Source organism: Coenobita brevimanus, chromosome 96 (assembly GCF_032717465.1).
Source record: "Coenobita brevimanus isolate Jiangsu-jjx chromosome 96, ASM3271746v2, whole genome shotgun sequence".
NCBI classification, from domain to species: Eukaryota; Metazoa; Arthropoda; class Malacostraca; order Decapoda; family Coenobitidae; genus Coenobita; species Coenobita brevimanus.
In genome coordinates this window covers 23,312,270-23,336,492 of record NC_137049.1, presented here as the reverse complement: position 1 = coordinate 23,336,492, position 24,223 = coordinate 23,312,270, and the positions used below count along the sequence as shown (strand labels likewise).

Genomic DNA, 24,223 nt, shown 5'->3' with positions numbered 1-24,223 from the left:
GTCTATAACTTTAAAGATTATTTAAGTACCAAACACTCTAACTTATTCCTTTAATTTTTAGTACTTAAGTACTAATAGCATTGCTTTGAAATGATAAAGCACAATCTTTAACGACACACTGTCACAGATTGACTATTGCTTTGCAGCGGTCTTGTGGAAGTAGTTGTCAGCGTTAGTGTCGTGTAGAGTAGAGTTTTATTGCTTCATCCTTTCAAAACTAGTGTAAGTACTTTAGTGATTAGTTCAGTAAGTTCATTAATATCTATATCACCGGCAAAAATTTTAAAGAACTACGCATATTCGTCCTGTAACCTATTTTTAAAATTTTAATGACAGCTTTCCAAGTATTAGTTGCCACTAATTTTGTATATATATATATATATATATATATATATATATATATATATATATATATATATATCAGATTGGTATCGTTCATTTTGTACTGAAATTAAGTTAAAGACCACATACCCAAACAGCAGTAGTCTGCCTTCAACGTGGGAAGTCAGAGAATAAGTGGTAAAAAAAAAAAAAAAAAAAAAAAAAAAAAAATGATATCTCTTTGGACAAAGTGCAAGGGAGCTCCCATTAGCAAAGGATGAAAAATAATGGAATGTGTTTCATGATTCTGTTACCGGTAATTCATTTATGATACTATGAGTAATAAGGTTATAGTTTTCTTGACACAAGCATTGGTGTCCAAGATGAGGCAACAGGTCAATTCTGACTCAGAACCCATTCATCCCCAAGTTGAAGCTAGGTTAGGTTAATTGGTAAAGGTACATTTTGTTTGAAGCAGTAGAAGTACCTTACAACATCAGTTCTTCGTGATAGTCTGTTACATTTTTCAGATGGTTGCTTGAGTTCAAGAGTAGTGTGTGACCATGCACATAGGGCACAGAAATCCTGGGCACGTGTATGAATTAAATGGGGTTGAATTAAAATCATCTGAAGTGGAAAAGGATCTTGGAGTGTTAATATCATCTGACCTTAAGTTGGCCCAGCATATTACAAATGTAGCAGCCAAAGCCAACAGGATGGTAGGACTGATCAAACGGAATTTCTCTCATATGGACTTGGACATGTGTAGAACTTTGTATTCATTCCTAGTGCGACCTCATTTGGAGTATGCGGTGCAAAGCTGGTCACCGTATTATAAAAAGGACATTATCGAATTAGAGAAAGTACAGCGTAGGATGACCAAGCTTGTACCTGAACTCAAGGACTTGAACTATGAGAAATGATGTGAGCGACTGGACCTGTTAAAAGACGTCGAGGAGATTTAATTGAAACTTATAAAATCCTGAAAGGGATAGAGAATGTTGATTATAGCATTTTCTTTGAATGCAGCGAAGGCAGTACCAGGTTGAACACCTGCAAGTTAAAAAAGAGAGCTCGTTGTAGGACATTAACCCTTACACCGCGGGCATGTTTCCCAGTGTTTTGCGTGTCCCGCGGGGTTATTTGGGCTCCGACAGACTCTCAAAAAATATTTGCCAAAAATCAGTTATTAGTCCTAGAATATTAAAATTACATATGCATATGGCACATACCTTCAGCTTTCTCCTGGGATGTTTGTTGAGCCTTCGTCGATTACCGTAGGACTTGTGGAGACCTCTGAAGTTGGGTAACAAAGTCTCCACTTTACACTTCCCGACAACCTGTAATATGATTATCACAGCCAGATATTAACACTATAAACACTACTGTATGATTATCAAGTAGTTTGGGATCCATACTCCAAATAAAAACCACTGTGAAAGCAATTAAAATTAGGAGCGCGTATGACCTTCCCACTTGCGCTAGTTCGCTGTTGGTATTCTGTCATTTATTATTCATAAAACCCCTCACACTTTATATTTCTATTACTATATAACACTTATATATATCTACAGTCTTTATCCATAAGTTTCCTTCAGTAGTATTAGTTTATTGTCCCTGTAGGGATTCAATTTCTTTCAGTAAAATACGTAGCATTCACTTTCTCATCCTGTATACTAGCATTGAGAGTGAATGTCACTTTCACCTTCACTCTCATAACTCATAGTATTCATACATGCTAGAGTGAAACTTTCACTTTCATTACTCCTAGGGTATATACTCGTATTCTTATAATACTACTCATTTACATTTCTATTTACATTCTCTATTTTATTTACATTATTTACATTTCTATTTTATTTACACTGTGTTGTGCACTGTCACTTGAAGTAACTTATAAAACTATTTTCCACTGTTCACGTATATTTACATTCATAACTTTCACTTGCTGTTTACACATTATTTACAATTCCACTTGCACTGTTTTACTCAATAGAAAGATCGTAGTGACTCTTTTATCAATTGTCAGCCCTTTACCTCTTTCCACACGAGGTTTAGTAGGGGGTAAAGGTCACAGGGCCCTTTGCATGGGGGTGAAAAGTGCCTGAAGTAAGCAGGAGCAAACAGATGTACCTTCACATTGGAAGATGAGAGTGAACTTATCAGGGTGAGCTGAGGTGGTGGCCTACCTAGGGAAATGCATTACTGCCAACGTTAGCCTCTTGACAGCAGTTAATATATAGCAGTGAAATGATTGGCAGGAAATCTAGACAATACATAATAAATTAGGTAGTTCCAGGTGAATGTAAATATCACTTAGGCTTCTCCCTTCCCTCCTTATATGTATATTTATTACGAAAATAGATTATACGGCATATTTCAAGGGGAAATAAACAGCGAAAATTAGCGAACAAGTGGACGTGAGGTGTTGTCAGGTGATAATTAGCCAATTCCAGGTGTATGGCTCTCTCACTTATCTTATTTCTTTCTTGTATATATTATTTGGTATAAGAATAGGGCATAGGGCCTATTTCAATGGATGAAATCAGTGAAAAATTCCAGGGAAGATTTACTTAGCGTAGCACGGCCGGGCAGGCGAGAGGATAGGGTAATGGAGGGGGGGTAGGGAGGGGAGTCAAGAACGGGGAGAAATGGCTAAATTGTCAACAATGGATGGGAGTACAGATGAGATTAGGAGTGCTGACTAGTGTTGGACATTGGCAGTACTGATAGATGATACAAGCCACCACTTGAAAGCCCGGGTGAATTCAAAATATCACAGAATCGCAAAAGTGACGCCCAGCGGTATGATCCCTTGCTCCCAGCGTCACGAAAGTGACGCCCCGCAGTTAAGGGGTTAACTAGGGCAAATTCTTTTAGTGTGAGAGTTGTTAATGACCGGAACTTCCTGAAGAGGTGACCACTGCCCCTACTATTGGTGTGTTCAAAGCTAGGTTAGACAGGTGGAAACCAGCACCTGAACCTGAATCTATGTAACAGTGTATGTAATGTGAAGTATTACTTTTAGTGGAGGAGAAGTAAGGAGTTTTGTACGACATTATGTGATCCTATAATGATGAAGTCCACATTCAAAGAATGGTCGATAGATGGGAGCCCCAAAAGAAACTTAAGTCTCTTAACCTCCCATGTATCTGAACTAGGTAAGTTTGATTATTTCATGGATGGTAAATAAATGTGTCTTGGGAAAGTTATCACCCTTGTTTTTAGCTATGTTCTGCTGTCCATCCTCAGTCGTAACTGAGATTTTATGTTGACTTTGTTCAAATCCCACATCAGACCTATCCCGGAGTTTGGCTCCACTGTATGGAATACAGGTTACCATGGAGACCCGAGGCTCCTGGAGTCTTTACAGCGCAGATGGACTAAGCAAATCAGTGACCTGTCCGAACTCAGTTATGCTGACCGTCTGAAAAATCTGGACCTGTATTCTGGAAAAGGGAGACTGATCAGAGTTTGCCTTAATAAATGCTGGAAAACTTTCCATTGCCAGTCCTCAGTTGCACCGCCTGAGCTTTTTTCTCTTCATTAACTCACACCAGGGGCCGTAGATTCAAGGTGGCCAAGCCCCGCACGTCAGCTGAGTGTAGGCACAGGTTTTTCAGTATCAGATGTATAGACCTCTGGAACTCTCTGTCAGATGATACTATTAGCGCTGACTCAGTCGCATCATTTAAAAGGTCCCTCCACTCACAACTAGGTCACATCTTGCTCGATTATATTGAATAACTACGATTCATAATTCAAAGTCCTTCAAGTAGTGTAACTACCCTGTGTATGACACAAAACTCAGCTCCTAATCAGTAGTCTATTCTGATGATGATGTGTATAGGAAATAGGGCCGGCATGCCAGCAGGTATGGGCTGCCCCATTTCTTGAAAATCAGATTGCTACTGAGCCATACTGTTAAATTGTAATGGGGTAGCCAACCAAGTGAGTAAACCAGGTGAGTCAGCTCATTTGATTTGTTAAGCATAATGGTGGATGGGACTGTCCTGACCTAACCTAGCTTAACTACCTAATAATTTAACCTAATCTGACCTATCCCAATCCAACTCAACCCAACCCAACCCAGCCTAACCTAACCTAACCTAAACAAAAATCCACCTTTCAGTACATTAAGTAAGATTCTTCCATTATGCTGTCAACAAACAGCCGAAGGTACAGCTTAAGGAATGTGATGATAAAAGCAGTGGGAATTTTTCAGCAGGAAAAAGCAACATACCACCCTGAAAATAATAAAAAATATACAGGAAGTGAACTGGAGGAATATGAATTGAATTGGTAAGGTCCTGCTGCTTCAAGTAAGGTGAACCTTTGCCAGTTAAGTTAGGTAAGGTTATATTAAGGTAGGTTATGTTAGGTCAAATTAAGGTAGGTTAGGTTAAGTATATTGAGGTAGGTTAGGTTATGTTGTTAGGTTGGATTAAGTTGATTTAGGTTAGATTTGTAGGGATGAGACGACTGGTGATGAATTGACATTAAGGCTAAATCGACCTGAATGCCTAGCATCATGGGAGGCCATTGGCCATGGCCAGTGTGTAAAATTGATGTTGTATGATTAGTAGCTTTAGAATTACTATCTATCTATCTATCTATTGCCAGATGCCATAATCCCATAAGGGGTGGCCATTTGCCTCTGAGTTATTTGTTTTACGGGGAGAGGCACTAACCCTCCACTAACCCACTTGTTGACACGTAGGGAGCACGTATGGTTTGGTTATATGGTTACCACCCAGTGTTGTAAATGGTTTCTTGGCTTACAGGAAACCACTTGGCTTGTCATTCAATGTAAAGCCACCTGTAAAGGAAAGAAAAGCAATAAGAAGTGACAGGAAAGATGGGAGAAATAGGAAGAGAGGAGGACAGGCACAGAAAAAGAATGATGAAGGCTTAGGAAGAAGTAGGCAGCACTACATCAAGTGAGTGGATGATGGTCACCACCACATACCACAACTCTACTAATTTCTGAAATATTTAAAAGCTTCCACTGTGGTGATTAGGCTAGTTTAAAGTTTACTGAAAAAATATATATATATATGTTTTATACATGAGAGAGCTCCTACATTCTCACCTTTTTTCTTGTAATAAACTAAAGATATATATCATTTACTTTGCAAAATATTAGATTTTCATAGTGGCTGAGTTCTCTGTATGTGTAGAGCCAGATGCCTTAGCCTAATCCCGTGATGGGTGTGGAAATTTGTAATTTTGCCTTTCACTTGCCACTGTTGATTGACATAGATTGGTCATATATGGTACCTTACCAAAAAAAAAATAATAATAATAATCAGTTAATCTTCAAAGAGGTAGGATCACCTTATCTTGCAGTTTTCTTTAGTTCTTTCTTCACCAAAGCCCTTCATGGGATTCTTTGAGTGATGTGGTGTGGATGTGGATGTGATAAAAAGCATTAGGAGAAATACATTGAGGTGGTATGGCCGTGTGGAGAGGATAGAGAGCAAGAGACTAATGAGGAGAGTGTATGTGAGGGAGGTGGAGGGGGGGAGAGGAAGGGGGAGGCTGAGGAGGAGATGGAGGGATGGAGTGGAGAGGTATATGAGAGAGGGGGATGTGAGCTGGGGTGAGGGCAGCAAAATGGCAGTGTACAGGGCAATTTGTTTATGGCCACCCTGTATGGGATTAAGGCTTCTCACAGTAGATAGATAGAATTTTTTTTTTTTCTTTACCAAAGCCTGTCATGGGATTCTTTAAGTATTTTCTGAGTGTTTTATTTTTTTTCTTATAAAAAGTGGTGGAAAGCATTGGAAAAGTAGTCTGGTAGCCAAATCTTGAAGGAGACATAGGACCACCTCTTAAATATTAACAACAGAAATGTTAAATACCTTTGAATTGTTTCAGTGACATTGTAAAGATATACAGAAGTGCATTTTTTATTATGATGAGGATTCTTATATAAACAAGGTATAGTAAATACTGTTATGTAAGTGATAGGTTAGGTTAGCATAAAATAGGTTGGGTTAGGATAACTTGGGCTGTCATGAAAATTTAGGTTAGGTTTGATTAAATTAATGATGATAAGGGTAATTTTCTGCCAAAAAATGGCATTCTAAGTTAGTGTCTGTCTGTCTTCACACACCATGATAAGGGTAATTTTCTGCCAAAAAATGGCATTCTAAGATAGTGTCTGTCTGTCTTCACACACCATGTCTTTGGCATCATGGGAGGTTGTAAACAGAACTGCATTTTTAAACAGTTCATGGCTTATAAAAGATATAAAAAGCATTGAAACTTGAAAATGCACTCAGAAAATACTCAAAGAAGAAAAAACAAGAAAATTGCATAAAAGAAGGTGGTCCTATGTCTCCTTGACGATTACCAGTTGTCTGTTTACAATCCCCAGTGGTGCCAAAGACAGATGGACCCCATCTTGTGGTGCACCAAAGACAGACAGACACCATCTTGTCATGCGGCAAAGACAAATTAACACCATCTTGTGGTGTGTATGCGCAGAATTACCCTTATTAGTGCTGATTATCAAAACAACCAAATTTTCTTTTTAAACTTAATCCAACCTAATTTACTTTTAATGTAGCTAAACCTAACCTAACCTATTTTATGCTAACCTAATTAAACTCATCCCAACCTAGTCTTATATACTGGTGTTTTCTCGGTTTATTGATGGATCCTCTTCATACTTGAAAATGCACTTCTGTACACCTTTGCAAAGTCAGTGAATCAGTTCAAAGGTTGGTTAAAATGTTCATTAGACTAATATTTAAGAGGTGGTCCTATGTGACTTTGTCTCCTTGAAGATTACCAAAAAATGGATATTACACATCTAAAGCTTATTAGAACATAACCTTGTCATGAAGTAACATTCTTTGGTCCTCACCATATACTCTACTTCTGCTATAAAAGACACTTGTACTATGCCTATTAGGAGGGTAAAGTTCGCAAGACCATGATTTTTCACTGGAGGCCAGAGACAAAAGGATCGGTACAGCATCACTTAATGCAGTAGTTCCATACGTATATACTGTGTGTGTGTATATATATACAGTATATATATCCATCCATCCATCATCCAATCCTACGTTGCCCCATGAGGAGCGTAGGAGCCTGGGGCTAGGCAAGTTGGTCCTGACATTTAAGATGAGAATGACCAGCCTCACTCATCCCTTAGTGGCCTTATGTGAGCAATAAATCCCAACCACTCCTTGGATATAAACCTTTACCAGCTCAGTCCAATTGGAGTTCAATAATTACCCACTAAACCACCAGGCACCAAAATTTGATTGTATGGTTACCACCCAGCATAATAAGTGGTTTCCTGGTGTACAGGAAACCATTTGGCTTGTCACTTAATGTCGAGTCACCCATAGGCAGAAGGAAGAGGAAAGATTGAAGGAAAGAAAGACAGAAGAGGAAGTGTAAAGTCTCCTGGAGGCAGAAGGATGAGGGAAGAATGAAGGAAAGAAAATTAGAAGAGGATGGAAGGAAAGAAAGATGGAGGAGAGGAAAGGGCAGAAACCTGAGAGCAGCACTGCATCAAGTGAGTGGATGGTGAGCACCCCCACCTACCACAAATATATACTGTATATATATATATTTGCTGGGATGAGAACCTTGAGGAAGATGGAAACAGTAAGGCCAGCTTGAGATTTCTTCTAATAGGTCCAGGCAAAGGCGCATCCTCTCTCTAATGCTGCCTGAGTCAAACTGCCAGCCAAACCCCAGGTGCGGATGGTGGCAGGAAAACTTCCTGCGCAAATACAAACTCCAACAATACTGTATATCTATCTGTCTATTTATCTATCTATCTATCTATCTATATATATATATATATATATATATATATATATATATATATATATATATATATATATATATATATATGCTGTATATACTGTATTGTATACATGAAGTAGTGTTGTAGGAAATTCCTTGCAATATTGTTGGATTTGTGTGATCCTCATAGGTTTGGTTTGTGTGATGCAGATTTACAATTTTTAAGGTTTTCTACACTTTTCTCAGTAACTACAGTATTTTGGACAGTAAGCAACGTTGGGTCTGGTTAGTACTTGGATGGGTGGCCGCCTGGGAACACCAGATGCTGTTGGCATCCCTACGTGTCAAGTGGGGTTGGTGGAGGATTAGTGCCCCTCCCTGTAAAACAATTAACTCTAAGCCCTTGGCCACCCCGTTTGGGATACATGGCATCTGGCAATGAATGAATGAATGAAAATTAAGGAGAGCTCCTCCTCTGCATCACTTGGCATGTTGTTGATATTTCTCCCTATATCATGCTTTCTCTTTTCTTGCTTACTGGACTTTCCTCACCACATTTATCTATCTATTGCCAGACGCCTCAATCCCGTTTGGGGTGGCCACAAACAAATCGCCTCCAAGTCGCCCTGTCTCCTGCCATTTCACTGCCCTGCTCCCAACTCACACCCCCCCTCTCTCATATACCTCTCCACCCCATCCCTCCATCTCATCCTCGGCCACATTTATGGCATAGGTTAAAAAAAATAAATGATAATGATGTCATCTTTGTCTAGTCTGTGCAGAAGTTGGGTTCACATACCTAGCCCTTTATCTCAGATCAATCAAGTTTGCTTGATGCTTTTACTGTACAGCATTAGGTTTATCTGGATGTAAACTACTGGAAGCCATGGTAGCTCAGGGATAGTAAGTCTGTTTTAGGATCTACAGTACCGGTATGTGTGCACTGAGTTTGGAGTTGAGAATGTTATCCATGAAGAACATTTTTTCATTTAGGCCTAACATTAGTCCCGGTAATACCAGTACTGTACAGGTATTCCCAGTATACTCTCATATGCTTGTATATGTTTATGCCTTGTTGGTTTATACCATTGCCATACAGACTGACTCTCACAAACATAGCCAAATATAGTACTTTCATGGGGATGAATTAATTCTAGAGTTGTTATTACTCTTCCTGCAAGGGAAGGTCCTGTCCTGCAGTAGATCTCGGGCAGACTGATACTTGTACAGATAAAGATAAACATTCAGTAATTATACCCTTGTATTATTTGTGTGTACAAACCATTGAGCCATTTTATTCTTTTAGATGGCTGAAAATAAAACAAGCAGTGGCACTGTGAGCATTAGCAGTGGTGGAGGTGGCAGCTCCAATGGTAACACAGGAGATGAAGGTGGCCAGGAAGCCAGTGTGCCTGTGGGTGGTGGCAGTAGTGAGGGCAGTAGTGGCACCTGCGATGCCACTGATGCTGAGCGTGAGTGGGCACAAGCAGCACATACTGAGTTCAGCAAGGGCAACTACACAGCTGCACTGGCACTCCTAAGTCAACTCCAGTCAACACGACCAAAAGACCACAAGGTTAGTCTGGGGTCAGTGTGTGAGGGAAGAAATACTGAATACTGTACTGAAGGGAGACAGAGAGAGGGAGATTAGAGAATATTGGAGAGAGGCTGGAGAAATTGAGTTTTGAAGGGAGGTTAACCTGTGGACTGTGGCAATGGGGTTGCATAACAGGGTCTGTGATGCGGCAGTGTGACTGATTTGGCAGCTGTTGCAAACTGACGTTGTACAGTGTGTACATCATTGTCTTTTACACACTTAACCGTGAAATATTTTTGCTTATCTCACAATAGTACTGGAGTTATTGTAGTTGGAAGTTTGCCAGCTAGTGGAAAACCAGTAACTTTATGAGCTTGTCTTATTCTTCTCAAAGTCTCAGTTAGCCCAGTAAACTACTGTATAACTTAAGTGTGATGTGCTACATTAAGTAATTTAGTTGATTGATTCTTCAAACCATTCTCTTGATGTTTTGGTTGATATACTGTATATAGCAATGAGCTTAGGTCAATTTTTGACCATTATTGTCTTGAGGTAGTGAAAACAATTATTATACGTGATAATTCTCCGTGGTATGGTCCATCCATTAATTCTTCACGTAGACAGTGTAGAAAGGCAGAACGTGAGTGGCCCTTGCAATGGACCGAATTGCCTCGTTTGCGTTATGCTTCTTCAAGAAGAGTAGTTGTTCACACTGTAAAAGCCCAAATGGCAGGATATTATTAAAACAAAGTTGATTTATGTGGTGGTGATAAAAAAAAATAAATAAAAAAAAAACGCTGCAGTTGTGAAGAATTTGGTTGGTCGGAGGAATGTACTGTAATTGTTATACCATCTTCTGTATCCAGTGGCTTCTGATTTTGCTTCTTTTTTTACAACTTAGATATCTGGCATAAGAAATTATTTAGACAACAGTTTTTCTAGTGAAGTGTACTCAGTTGACTTCCTATCACAGCACACAAGGGATCATTTGCATTCAACATTTCATCTGCTGCATGTAAATAAAGGCAGCTGTTACATCAGAGAACTTAACAGAACTTCTTGCCCACAAATTTTGTGCAGTCTGAGAAATGTGCCTTGTTTTAGCCCCTACTCAAGAAACCTGGTCTTGATGTTGAGAGCATGACAGATTATCATCCCATCTCTAACCTGTCTCTTATAAAAGATTATTGAGTGGGCCATACTTGATAAACTCTTACCACAACTGGAACATAAGAGAGTTGTTCCTGTTGTTCAATCAGCATGCAGAAAATGCCAGTCATCTGAAACTGCTTTAATAAGGATTCATAGTGACTTGGAGGTAAACACCTTTAGTAGAATGTCCTCTCTCATAATTCTGTTTGATCTGTCTGCAGCTTTTGACACAGTAGATCATGATCTACTGGTGTATGATCTGTATTTTTATAGCGTTCGTGACCGCTCTTTTGCTCCTTAAGTCATATCTGTCAGACAAATCTCAGAGAGTAGTTGTTGATTATGCTAGCACTAATTCTGCTCCCCTTCAGTTTGGAGACCTTTGAAGGATCAGTTTTAGGTCCAATTCTATTTACAGTCTATTCAAATAGTCTATTGTCTTGATGCTCACAACATATCTTATCATTTTTATGATGATGGCACTCAGCTCTGTGTTAAGATGTCAGATATTAATGATACCAAGACTAAGCTTGAATCTCTGTTGTCTGATATTAAGATTTGGATGGCAAGGAGGAAACTTAAGCTGAATGGTGATAAAACTGAGCTCATCATCATGAGAGGAAACAGAAGGGGTGATGACACTGATGATGCCTTGACTTTGAACGCTGGTGTGTCGCAACTTCATCCAGTTAGTTTTGTTGGAAATCTAGGTGTTTATTTTAATTCAAAGGTTAATTACAAAGAACATATTAACCAAGTTGTCAGAGGATGTAACTTCAGTATCAGAAATCTGTAGTCTGTGAGAAAATTCCTGAACAGATGTTGGCTCTTAACATTGGTCCAAGTAGTGGTCTTGTCTTGTGTTGATTATTGTAATTGACTGTGGATTGGTCTTCCTATGAGTATACTTAAAAAAGGTCAGTCAGTGTTGAACAGGGCAGCAAAGCTTATCTTTGGTCTCCCTCCAAGAACCTAGACCACCCCATTCCTAATTGAGTTGTTTTGGTTGCCAGTAAAGGCTAGAATTGAATTTAAACTGTGTTTTATTACATTCAAGGTTCTTAAGATTGATGAACCTAAGTATCTTGCTGAATTGTTAAAATTCTCATTGATACACCGAGGTGTGATGTTATATAGTGAAGATGATTCCTTGTGTCTTGATATGCCTGGAGCCATTCACCAGTCATCTTTCCCTTATCATTCTTTTGTGTAAAGAGCCACTAGGTTGTATAATACATTGCCATTGTCCATGAAACAACTCTCTTCTGTTGAATCCTTTAAGAGACATCTGAAAACCTTTCTGTTTTCAAAATGCTACAATCTGGAAAGAGGTACTGTGACGGATGTTTATAGGGTTTAATTATTGCCGCTTTCACATATTTTTACCGATGAAGTTCATGTTGTATACAGGAAGTGTCATAATTCTTGTAACTGTAAAACTAATGTATACCAGTATGTGTGTCAAGCACTAGTGAATTCCTGTTGGAAGAGCTGGCGCATCTGAGAAACAAGAGACCAGCTTCTAATCGTCCTCCTCCTCGCCTACTGTAATCCAGTGTTTCCCAATGAGGAGCATAGGAGCCCAGGGCTAGGCAATTTGGTCCTGACATCAAAGATGAGAGTGACCAGCCTCTCTCATCCCTGAGTGGCATTACGTGAGGAGTAAACCCCAACCACCCCTTGGATATATACCCGCACTAGCTCAATCCAATTGGAGTGCCTTAATCACCCACTAAACCACCAGGCGCCATAATTTGGCTATATGGTTACCACTCAGCATCGTAAATGGTCTCTTGGTGTACAGGAAACCATTTGGCGTGTCACTCATTGTAGAGTCACCCATAGACAGAAGGAAGAGGAAAGAATGAAGGAAAGAAAAACAGAAGAGGGAGTGTAAAGGCACCCATAGGCAGGAGGATGAGGAATGAATGAGTGAAAGTATGAAGGAAAGACAGAAAAGAAAGGAAGGAAGAGAGGAAAGGGCAGACATCCAAATCTGCACTACATAAGTGAGTGGATGGTGAGTGCCCCCACATACCACCAGATTCTAATTATTATTATTGTTAATATCTTTCCTTAGCCACTACCATATTTTCCTTGCTTTTGGTTTTATCATTGAGAAACGTTTCTTCAAGACAGGTTTGAGTCTTTTTCGGATGTTAATGCCATGGCAGATGGATCAGGAAGTGCATGAATTTTGTTCATAGTATCCACTGTTACTTTGTTTCAGAGCTCAGCCTAGGGGGTGGGTATGAGAGATGATAGATATCCTAATATCCCATAAAAACTGTGTAACACTGCTCCTGTGAGAAACTTTGTAGTGCCTGTTTAACCCTTGCTGCACTGCAGACCTCATATGAGGCACAGTGAAGGTCAGCACTGGCCACACTGCAAGCCTCATATGAGGTATAGTACTGTATATGAGTACTTTGGTTATGAAACAATAATTCAGGGCAGGTCAACTACCTTACAAAGAATCAGCATTGCAGGGGTTAAAAAATCCTGCTCATATGAGACAGGTCACATACCCCCAGAGTTGACTCAAATGGGGTAAGTCACATGGCATGGGCTAAGGGAGGCAGTTGACAAATGACAACACTGGAGAAGGAAAGGTTGATTGTTCTCAGTACAGTATGGGCAGCTACTGTATACCTCAGCACTGGCACTCCTAGCATAGTTTCATTCAGCACACCCAAAACATCACATGGTTCACATCATCATATGCCTTTTCCAGATCCATAAATGTCATGAATATTGAAGTTCTCAAATGCATTTACCACAGTCTGCTGTAGCTACTTTAAATAATTGATCCACAAATCCTCTACCTTTTCTGAGATGATCTTGATCTATAGCCACCAGACATTTTGATATCTGTCTTAGGTTTTGTGTCATTATTTGTTCACATATCTTTCCTGTGGGACTCGGCAAACTCAGTCTGCAATAAGTTGGGGAATTACTTCCCATGGTCACCATAACTTTCGAGCAACAGAAGAGGAAGTAGGAGAGATTGTAGGAAAAGGATTGAAGAATACTGTAGAGTACAATATGTTTATTTATGTGGCTATTAGGGTATATATTGTTTTGAAAAGTAAATGTATTTATTGTTACAGTATGTACTGTGCTTTGTTGGAATCTTTGGTACTAAGTTAATATCATATGATTTATGTATTTTGCAAAATAAGGAATACCGTTAGGTGAAAACTGATAATTTTTATGAACTGTTGGCTAGTTTTCATAATATGCTGTCATTCACCTATGGTATCCTTGTAATTAAGTAAGTAATACTGTTGCAGGTGGTGATGAATATGGCTGTTGTGGAGTACTACAAAAGTGACCTGAAGAAGACAGACACATTCAGGAAGCAGCTGGCAGACATTTGTGCTCATGTAGGTTATTCAGTAGGCATGATACTGGAAAAAAAAAAAAAAAAATGACAAACAATAGAGAGGCAAAGTCAGTATTCCATTCATTTCATGATGCATGGATAGAACAGGATGGCAGTGAATATAAAAATTGTTTCTCTTTTTTTTTTTCAGTCTGGTTTAAAGATAGAGGAGGTGGGAGGAGGTGAGGAGGGAGAGAGAAGCGTGGTACAATTTAACCATTGTGTCATATTGTACCACCTCCACCAGTACCGTGCAGCCCTCACTATACTGGAGAAGATGTACACTGGCCTAGAGTCACTTGGTTTGTCATGTTTTTCTTTATGTTTAGCCTAGAATCACTTGGTTTGTCCAGTTCCTGTTCTAATCAGTTGGTTTCTCTTGTGTTTGTCTGTTTAATGTAGCATCACCTGGTTTGTTTTGTGTTTTGTTCTACTGAGCCTAGAATTAGTTGGTCTGTTGTGCATGTATCCTGTTTTTCTCCTGCATTTGGATGATGTATATCCTGTAATTGAATATAAATGTTTACTCAACTTAGGAGAGGAAACTTGTAGTTAGGAGGTTAAATAGAGGCAATAATTTTGACCCAAGTCTCTCCTAAGATTGATAAAGTTTTCTGGTGATAGTAAGAATAGAATGAAAGTGTCACTAGATTCCAGGGGTTAGAATGACAGTATGAGGTAACCTCAGTAGTGGAATTTACTTTTCCAGATTCTTAGCTTTTATATATACCATAAATATGTACAGTATATATATATGTATCGTTACGGAACAGAGAAAGATAATGTACACTTTAAGTGAGAATACTAAAAATCACTACTGTCCCGTAAAGTTCCAGGTTCAAAACAAAAGAGTTAGGTAAAATTACAAGTTAAAGTTTAATGCTCAAACTAACAACAAAACATTCAGAACTCATAAGGATAATGTAATGGCAAAAAACAGGTTAAATATATGGTTAACTGCAATAGCCTCTATTAACACGAAATTAGCAAGAGTAAATTTATCTAAGTCAGCCCTGATAAAATGAAAATACACTGGGTAATGCTCAGTTAATGCAAGATAAATTATTACAGATACAAACTATTATTAACAATTGGCTGACATAAAACCTTTCATTAATCACGAAAACCTTACTAGGCCTAAGAATTAACACCTTATGCTACACAGTACAAGAAAAAATGCAATATCACTTATACTCAAATTACACAGCTTCTAGATGGTTGGAGACTTCCTGAGCACTCACAATAATAACAACTGTACAGGGGAGGACAGAGATGTGAACAAAATGAGGAGTAGATCTAAGTGGCAATTAATGCAGAGACTGAACTCATTATATAGGGGCCGGCAGAGCTTGATACAACTTGTAAGAAGGACGCGTAAATGAAGCCATGGGGACAAAGAGTTGACAATCCTGCTCTGAACAACAGAAAGAACGACTTACTTTACTATAAGGGAGGAGGGGGGGAGTGAGGTAGAACACGCTCGTGATCAAACATGCAGCATACTGTACGTTAGAATTACACAAAGGATGATGAAATCATAGGCTATGTAACACCTCCCCACAAAGAAAAAAGAAATTTACAAAGGAAATTTCTTATTACTCTAAAACAATCTGTCTAAAGTCTAGATAAGCAATCTGCAATAACATTTTCTTTCCCCTTGACATGTTGTATGTCTAATGAATACTCCTGAAGAAGTAGACTCCATCTTGTCAATCTCTGATTTTTATCTTTAAACTTATTATGGAATTTCAGTGGGTTATGATCGGTATAAATGACTATGGGGTCAAAACCAGAACACAAATAAAATGAAAAATGCTGTAAACCCAAAATCAAGGCCAAAAGCTCTTTCTCAATAGTTGAGTAGTTCTTTTGAGGTGGAGTGAACTTCTTACTGTAATAAGATACAGGGTGTTCAATACTCTGATCATCCTCTTGCAGCAAAACAGCCCCAGCTCCTGTATCACTTGCATCAACAGCCATCTTAAAAGGCTTAGCAAAATTTGGAGTAGCGAGCACTGGCTGACTTAATAGGATAGCTTTAAGTTTGCAGAAAGAGGATTCACAGTTATCGGTTCAGACAAATTTAACTCCCTTTTTCAGTAGGTGCGTAAGTGGTGATACAAGAATTGAAAAGTTAAGAACAAATCTCCTGTAATAACCTACCATTCCCAAAAATCTTTGTCGCTCTCTCCTACTTTTAGGTCTGGGAAGATCACTTATAACCTGAACCTTAGCTCCTGGTGGTGCAACATGTCCATCACCAATTACGTACCCAAGGTATTGAACTTTAGCTTGACCAGACTCACACTTTGACAAATTAGCTAAAAGATTAGCCTGAACCAAACGCTCAAGAAATTTACTGACATGGCATAGGTGATCTTTCCAGTTGTCACTGAAGATTAATACATCATCAATATAAACAACACACCCTGCCAAACCCTCTGTTACAACATTCATGAGCTTCTGAAATGTGGCTGGTGCATTCTTCATACCATATGGCATTACAGAACATGCAAAAGTCTTTCCTAGTGTTACAAAACATGAGATCTTAGCACGTTCAGTCATAGGTACTTGCCAGTATCCCTTTAACAAATCAAACTTACTTATGTACCTAGCCTTTCCGATCTTGTCTATGCAATCTTCCACGCGAGGGAGAGGGTAAGTGTCTGTTTCGGTTATCTGATTAACACGTCTGTAGTCGATGCAAAGCCGCTGTGACCCACCTGGCTTAGGGACTAGAGTGACAGGAGAACTCCACTTGCTCTGACAGGGCTCAATCATCTTGTGGTCCAACAGGTAGCCAAGCTCCTTCTGGATGAGAGGAACTTTCACTGGGTTCACACGGTAAGGAGGCAGTTTAATTGGCTTTGCGTCTCCAACATCGACATCATGCATCAACACAGTGGTTCTTCCTGGAGTGGCACGGAACACTTGCGTGTACTCCTGCAGTAATGCCGAAAACTCCTGCCTTTCCTCGGGAGGTAGATGAGAAAGCTTAGTCTGGAGATCATTCATGATATCAGGATTCTTCCCCAAACTATCACTCAGGCTCATGCTGCATGGGAAAACTTCACTTGCAGACTCGGGTGGAACAGCTACAGTGCAGACTGGGTTATTTTCGTCCCGCCTGTGATATAACTTTAGCATGTTGATGTGACAAAGTTGCTTGTTCTTTCTACGATCTGGTGTGGCGATGACATAGTTGACATCACTGAGTTTCTTCTCCACGAAATAAGGACCACTAAACTTGGCTTGAAGAGGTTGCCCATGCACTGGTAGCAGAATCAAAACCTGATCTCCTGGCTGAAAGTGGCATAACCTGGACTTCTTATCATACCAAGTCTTCATCTTCTCCTGAGCAGCTCCTAAATTCTCTCTTGCCAGCTGTAAAGCAGTGGTCAGCCGTTCTTTGAACTTCATCACATACTCCAGCAGGTTGACGTCATCTTCCTCCGACAGCCAGCATTCCTTGAGTAGCTTAAGGGGTCCTCTTACTTCATGGCCAAACAGTAGTTCAAAAGGTGAGAAGCCCAGTGATTCATTTGGAGATTCTCTTGCAGCAAATACAACGAATGGAAGACCTTTATCCCAGTCTTTCTGATGTTCCAAACAGTATTTCTTGAGCATCGATTTGAGTATTTGATGATATCTCTCCAACGCTCCTTGAGTCTGGGAATGGTAAGCTGAAGACGTGATCTGGGTGATGCCCAACTCTTTCAGAGACTGCTTGAAAACATTTGACATGAAATTACTTCCCCGGTCTGACTGAACCTCCTTGGACAGACCAAACTTGGTGAAGAACCCTAGCATTTCCTTATCCACGTTCTTTGCTGAGATATTTCTAAGTGGAATGGCTTCAGGATAACGAGTAGCCATATCAATCAGGGTCAACACATAAGAAAATCCTGAAGAAGTCTTAGGAAGAGGGCCCACAACATCCACCAACACACGGGTGAAAGGCGCCTCAAAAGGAGGAATGGGAACTAGAGGTGCAACCTTTTCGGTCTGATTACACTTCCCCACAACTTGACAGGTGTGACAAGACTTACAATACCAGGAAACATCCCTGAAGATACCTGGCCAGTAGAAGTGTTTCAAAATGCGTGCCACAGTCTTCCTCACTCCAAGGTGTCCTGCCAAACTGGAATCATGAGCCACTCTAATGATATCCTGCCTACAAACACGAGGGATGACAACTTGATGTACAACCTCCCACTCACAGTCGGCTGATGCTGTTGGGGGTCTCCACTTCCTCATAAGTACTCCTGACTTTATATAATAACAAGTAGAAGCACCAGCTGACTCTTCCTCACTGCAAGCAGAGTTAGCCAGACCTTTCACCTCAGGTTCAGCAACCTGCAACTCAACCAACTCTTGACGAGACAAATTATCAACACTACGGGGTACTGCCTCATCTGGTGAGTGGTCCAAATTAGCAAGAAAAGTGTCAGCTAGGATAACATCATCATCATCATCATTATCCTCTAAGTCACCAGTAACTTTAGACTTAGCCCTAGTGACAGCACATGCAGGGAACACATCAGGGACATCACAATCCTGGGCCGCAGCCACTGGCTCACTAGACAACTGAGGAGCTGGACACACTTGACTTCCATCAATATCTTTTCCAAGTAAGAAAGTTACACCTGACATTGGGAGTGTCTCAACCAACCCAACCATAACAGAACCATTAACAAAACCAGACTCTAAATTCACTCTGCACAGAGAGACAGAGAAGTAATTATTCCCTACACCTTGTAAGATTACAGTTTCATCAGAGGAATTAACATTAGAGCCTAGAACACTGGTCAGCATAAGGGATTGGCAAGCTCCTGTATCACGATATATTTTAACTGATTTCCTGTCATTACTGTCCAGAGGACTGACAAAACATCAGACAGGAAATTAGCTCATGAACTCTTGAGAGTGTCACCCATGTCACTGCTCAAAAGAGGAGCTTCATCATGAGAATTTAATTTACCCCTCAAAGCAGGTTCAGTTAACTCAGTTAAAGAATTCTGGGAACTCTCAAGGGTGGACACTAGACCAATTGACTGAATATTTAAAGACTCCTTTTTGTTCACATCACGCTGTCTCCTGAAACATTTCTCCGTAGTATGACCAAGCTTACTACAATAAGTACATTTACGTTTCTGTAATCTAGAGGTGAAGCCAGTATTTACTTCCTGAGAAACATCATCTTTATTCTCTTTCCTGTTACCTGTACTCTGAGTAGAGGCAACGTACATACTCTCAGCTTTCCTTTTTTCTCTAGAATATCTCTTGTGAGTGAGAACATATTCATCAGCTAAAACTGCAGCATCAGACAAATTATCTATTCTTTTCTCATCAAGATATAGGCTTACATCTTTACTAATACACCTTTTGAAGTCCTCCAGCAAAATCATCTGCTTAAATTTGTCAAAATCAGAATCCACATTCTTAGAATTTAACCACTGCTCTAACAGATCTTGTTTGATTTTTGCATACTCAACATGGGATTGCTTATCTTGCTTATAAGTTGTCCTAAATTTTACTCTATAGGCTTCAGGAACAAGCTCATAGGCCTTAAGAATCAAGCTCTTAACTACATCATAATTATCAGATTGATCCTGAGGCAAAGATGCATAAGTTACTTGAGCTTTACCGGTGAGAACAGTTTGAAGGAGTACTGGCCAATACTTTTTGGGCCAATTAAAACCTGTAGCTACCCTCTCAAACAACTGAAAATACTTTGTTAAATCAGATTCATTAAAAGGAGGGACAAGTTTAAGATTTTTAGCCACATCAAAATCATCAGAGCTAGATGATCCAGTTCCACCTTGTTTCATGTGATACTCTTGGTCTGCCTGAATCCTAGCAATTTCAACTTGTGCCTCAGCCTCCTTAGCTTTTGCCTGAAATTCAGCCTCCTTAGCACGAGCCTCCTGCAGGGCTAGCTGTAACTTAGCTAATTCAATCTGCGTTTGCTCATTTGGAGGAGTTACATTAAACAAGCTTTCATTAATCATGTCAACAATTTGATCTTTAGAATGATGAGAGCGAACAGCAATTCCCAATTGTTGAGCAACGAGCTTAAGTTCATTCTTTGTTCTGTTTTCTACATCACACACTGTTTGCACATTTGACAAAAAATCTTTGGCTTCATCAAGCGTAGTAATAGTAGACATCATGAATAAATCACAGTCACAAAATATCAAACAATATCCTTATGATCATATCCTGAATATCCTGATAAGAGGTCGCCAAATTTATGTTACGGAACAGAGAGGGATAATGTACACTTTAAGTGAGAATACTAAAAATCACTACTGTCCCGTAAAGTTCCAGGTTCAAAACAAAAGAGTTAGGTAAAATTACAAGTTAAAGTTTAATGCTCAAACTAACAACAAAACATTCAGGACTCATAAGGATAATGTACAGTAATGGCAAAAAACAGGTTAAATATATGGTTAACTGCAATAGCCTCTATTAACACGAAATTAGCAAGAGTAAATTTATCTAAGTCAGCCCTGATAAAATGAAAATACACTGGGTAATGCTCAGTTAATGCAAGATAAATTATTACAGATACAAACTATTATTAACAATTGGCTGACATAAAACCTTACATTAATCACAAAAACCTTACTAGGCCTAAGAATTAACACCTTATGCTACACAGTACAAGAAAAAATGCAATATCACTTATACTCAAATTACACAGCTGCTAGATGGTTGGAGACTTCCTGAGCACTCACAATAATAACAACTGTACAGGGGAGGACAGAGATGTGAACAAAATGAGGAGTAGATCTAAGTGGCAATTAATGCAGAGACTGAACTCATTATATAGGGGCCGGCAGAGCTTGATACAACTTGTAAGAAGGACGCGTAAATGAAGCCATGGGGACAAAGAGTTGACAATCCTGCTCTGAACAACAGAAAGAACGACTTACTTTACTATAAGGGAGGAGGGGGGGAGTGAGGTAGAACACGCTCGTGATCAAACATGCAGCATACTGTACGTTAGAATTACACAAAGGATGATGAAATCATAGGCTATGTAACAGTATCCATGCACTTAGTGTAGTGTGGCTCTGTTTTCAGGGTATATCTACATTGAGTGGCAAGCCAAATATTTTCTTGTAAACCAGGAAATCATTTACGACACTGAGTGGTAACCTTATAACTGACCAACATGTGTTCACTAAGTGACAGCAAGTGGGTTGGCAGAGGGTTAGTGCCCCTCCTCAGAAAACAGCTAACTAAAAATATGAACAAGAAGCCTCAGACAAGGAATGACCAAAAGGTGACGACTAAGGACCAAACAAAGGACATGGTATGGATAGCTACATAGAATGTAAGGAGTGCGAATGATGAGGTGAAAGAGAGAGAGATTGTCCACGTGCTTGAGGGTGCAAAAGTGGATGTATGTGGATTAACTGAAACTAACTGGGGAAGTGAGAGTGTGAGAGCATGGGAGTATGGATGGGGCATATGTGCTGGAGTAGGTGAGAATGATAGGGCAAAAGAAGGGGTGTGTATTGTTGTGAGTAACAGATGGAAGGAGAGTATGAGCGAGTGTGGATCAGTTGGCTCAAGGATTGTAAGGGTAAGATTGAAAGTTGGACTACAAATGTGGGCGATTGTGTGTGTGTGTGTATGCGCCAATGGAAGATCATGCAAGCAGAGTGAGAGAAGAGTTCTGGACTAATGTGGAAGTGTGCATGGAAAAGTTTGGAAAGAATGAGAGAGTGTTTTTGGCTGGAGATATGAATGGAAAAGTAGGGAATGTGAAGGTGGATGGAGTAGTTGGTGAATGAGGCGCACCTGCAGAGATGGATGAGAATGGCAGTGCTTTAGTGGACATTTGTGCTGGGAGAGGGTTGGTGATAGCCAATACCCTCTTCAGTCACAAAATGATCCGCAGGTATACGTGGCAAGTGATGAGAAGGGTGGGTGGTGAACTGAATGAACGGAAGGCAATGATTGATTATGTATGTGTGGATGACGGGATGAGAAGGTGTGTAATGGATGCAAGAGTATACAAAAGTTGTGGGAGTGGAGTCTTCGGCCACCAATCAGAATCAGTGCTCAAACGAAATGGAGAAATAGAAGAAGGGAAGGACAGGAGGAAGTAGCACATACAAGGAGGGTGGAAAAGTTACAAGAGGCTGAGAAAAAGGCAGAATATAAGAGGGAAGTGGAGGAGTTATTGGATAAATATGAATTAGAGCAGATAGGGGACGTTGAAGGTGTGTGCAAGATATTCACAGAATCTGTGCGGCATGTGAGTTGGTGTGTGGGGTGAAGAGAAGTCGAAAGGGGGTGCAGGGAACAGCATGGTGGAATGAAGAGGTGAGAGAGGCTGTGGCACAAAAGAAGAAAGCATATAACGAGTGGATAAAAAACAGGGGCGTGGAAAAAGTTGAAAGATGGAAGAGAGAGTTGTATGTAGAGAGGAAGAGAGAGGTGAAAAGATTAGTAAGAGAGAGTAAGAAGGGAGTGGATGAGGAATTTGAGTGTAATGTAGAGGTAATGTAAGAAAATGTTCTAGAAAGAGGGAAAGAGAGTTAAACAGGGTGCCAAAGAAGTTAGCTGGGGAGTGAAAGATAAAAATGGTAGTTTACTAGTGGAGAAGGGATAAAAAGTGAGTAGATGGAGAGATCGCTTTAATGAATTGTTGAACATGGAGAATGAAAGTAATGCGAGTATAAGTGGCTAGGGAATGGCTGGGAGACGGAGGGATGTGAGAAGAGAGGAAGAAATCAGTAGGATAGAAGTTGTGGAAACGATGAAGAAAGTTAAAATGAGGAAAGCCCCAGAAATTGGTGGAGTGTGTGGTGAAATGCTGAAGCATGGGGGAGAGATAGGAGCAGAATGGATGTGGAAGATGTGCAGATCAGCCCGGAGGAAGGTAGAGTCCCGGAGGATTGGAAGTCAGGTATAATTATTCCTTTGTACAAAGGAAAAGGGGAAAAAGAAGTATGTGGTAATCATAGGGGCATTTGTCTTCTTAGTAATAGGAAAAGTTGTAGGATACATATTGACAGAGTTAGGGAAATAACAGAAGAATTAGTTGGAGAAGAACAGGGAGGTTTGAGGAAGGGAAGAGGTTGTGTAGATCTGTTTGGCCATGTGGAGAGGATGGAGGGTGAAAGACTGACGAAGAGAGTGTATGTGAGTGAGGTGGAGGGGGGAAGAGGGAGGGGGAGGCCGAGGATGAGATGGAGGGATGGGGTGGAGAGGTATATGAGAGAGGGGGGTGTGAGTTGGGAGCAGGGCAGTGAAATGGCGGGGGACAGGACGACGTGGAGGCGATTTGTTTGTGGCCACCCCAAACGGGATTGAGGCGTCTGGCAATAGATAGATAGATAGATAGATCCTTAGTGGAAAAGTTTCTAGAGAAGGGAAAGAAGTTGTATGTGGCCTTCATGGATTTGGAGAAAGCATATGACGGTGGATAGACAAGGATTGTGGAAAGTATTAAGAATATTTGGTGTAGATGGGAAGTTGTTGAATGCCGTGAAGAGTACGTATGAGGGTGCTAAGGCTGCAGTGCGTGTGGATAGTGAACTGAGTGAATTTACTGTTTGAAGGTTGAATTGAAACCGAGATGTGTCTTGTCTTCATGGTTGTTCAATCTGTATATAGATGGGGTTATAAAAGAGATACAAAGTAGGACAGTGGATGTTGGAGCAGCCCTAGTGAGAGAGAGCAGTGTTTGGAAACTCCCTGTACTGTTGTTTGCAGATGATACTGTGTTATTAAGTGAAGACAAAGGGGAGCTGCAAGGCTTGGTGGATGAGTTTGGGAGAGTATATAAGAAACGGAATCTAAAGGTGAATGTAGGGAAGAGTAAAGTGATGGTCTTTGAGAGAGGTGAAGTCAGTGAATGTACAGTGAGGTTGGATGATGAGGAAATGGAAAATGTGTGTGCGTTTTAGTTCTTGGGTAGTGTGATGAGTATGGATGGAAGTTTAGAAGGTGAAGTGCTTGAAAGGGTACGACAAGGATGAAAGGTTGCTGGTTCCATGAAAGCAGTGATAAGAAACAGGGAATTGAGCATGGAAGTG

At 40.1% G+C, this 24,223-nt stretch overlaps 1 protein-coding gene across 1 annotated transcript in view; it reads left to right on the top strand.

Moving 5' to 3' along the window:
* Positions 1–9,397: 9,397 nt before the first annotated feature.
* The window catches only part of Not10 (CCR4-NOT transcription complex subunit 10), a 62,821-nt gene continuing 47,995 nt past the window's right edge, over positions 9,398–24,223 (top strand). Inside the window, exons 1-3 of the mRNA XM_080283197.1 lie at positions 9,398–9,667; positions 14,074–14,166; positions 14,317–14,467. Coding sequence (XP_080139323.1) covers positions 9,398–9,667; positions 14,074–14,166; positions 14,317–14,467 — 514 coding nt within the window. The remainder of the gene's footprint in view (positions 9,668–14,073; positions 14,167–14,316; positions 14,468–24,223) is intronic.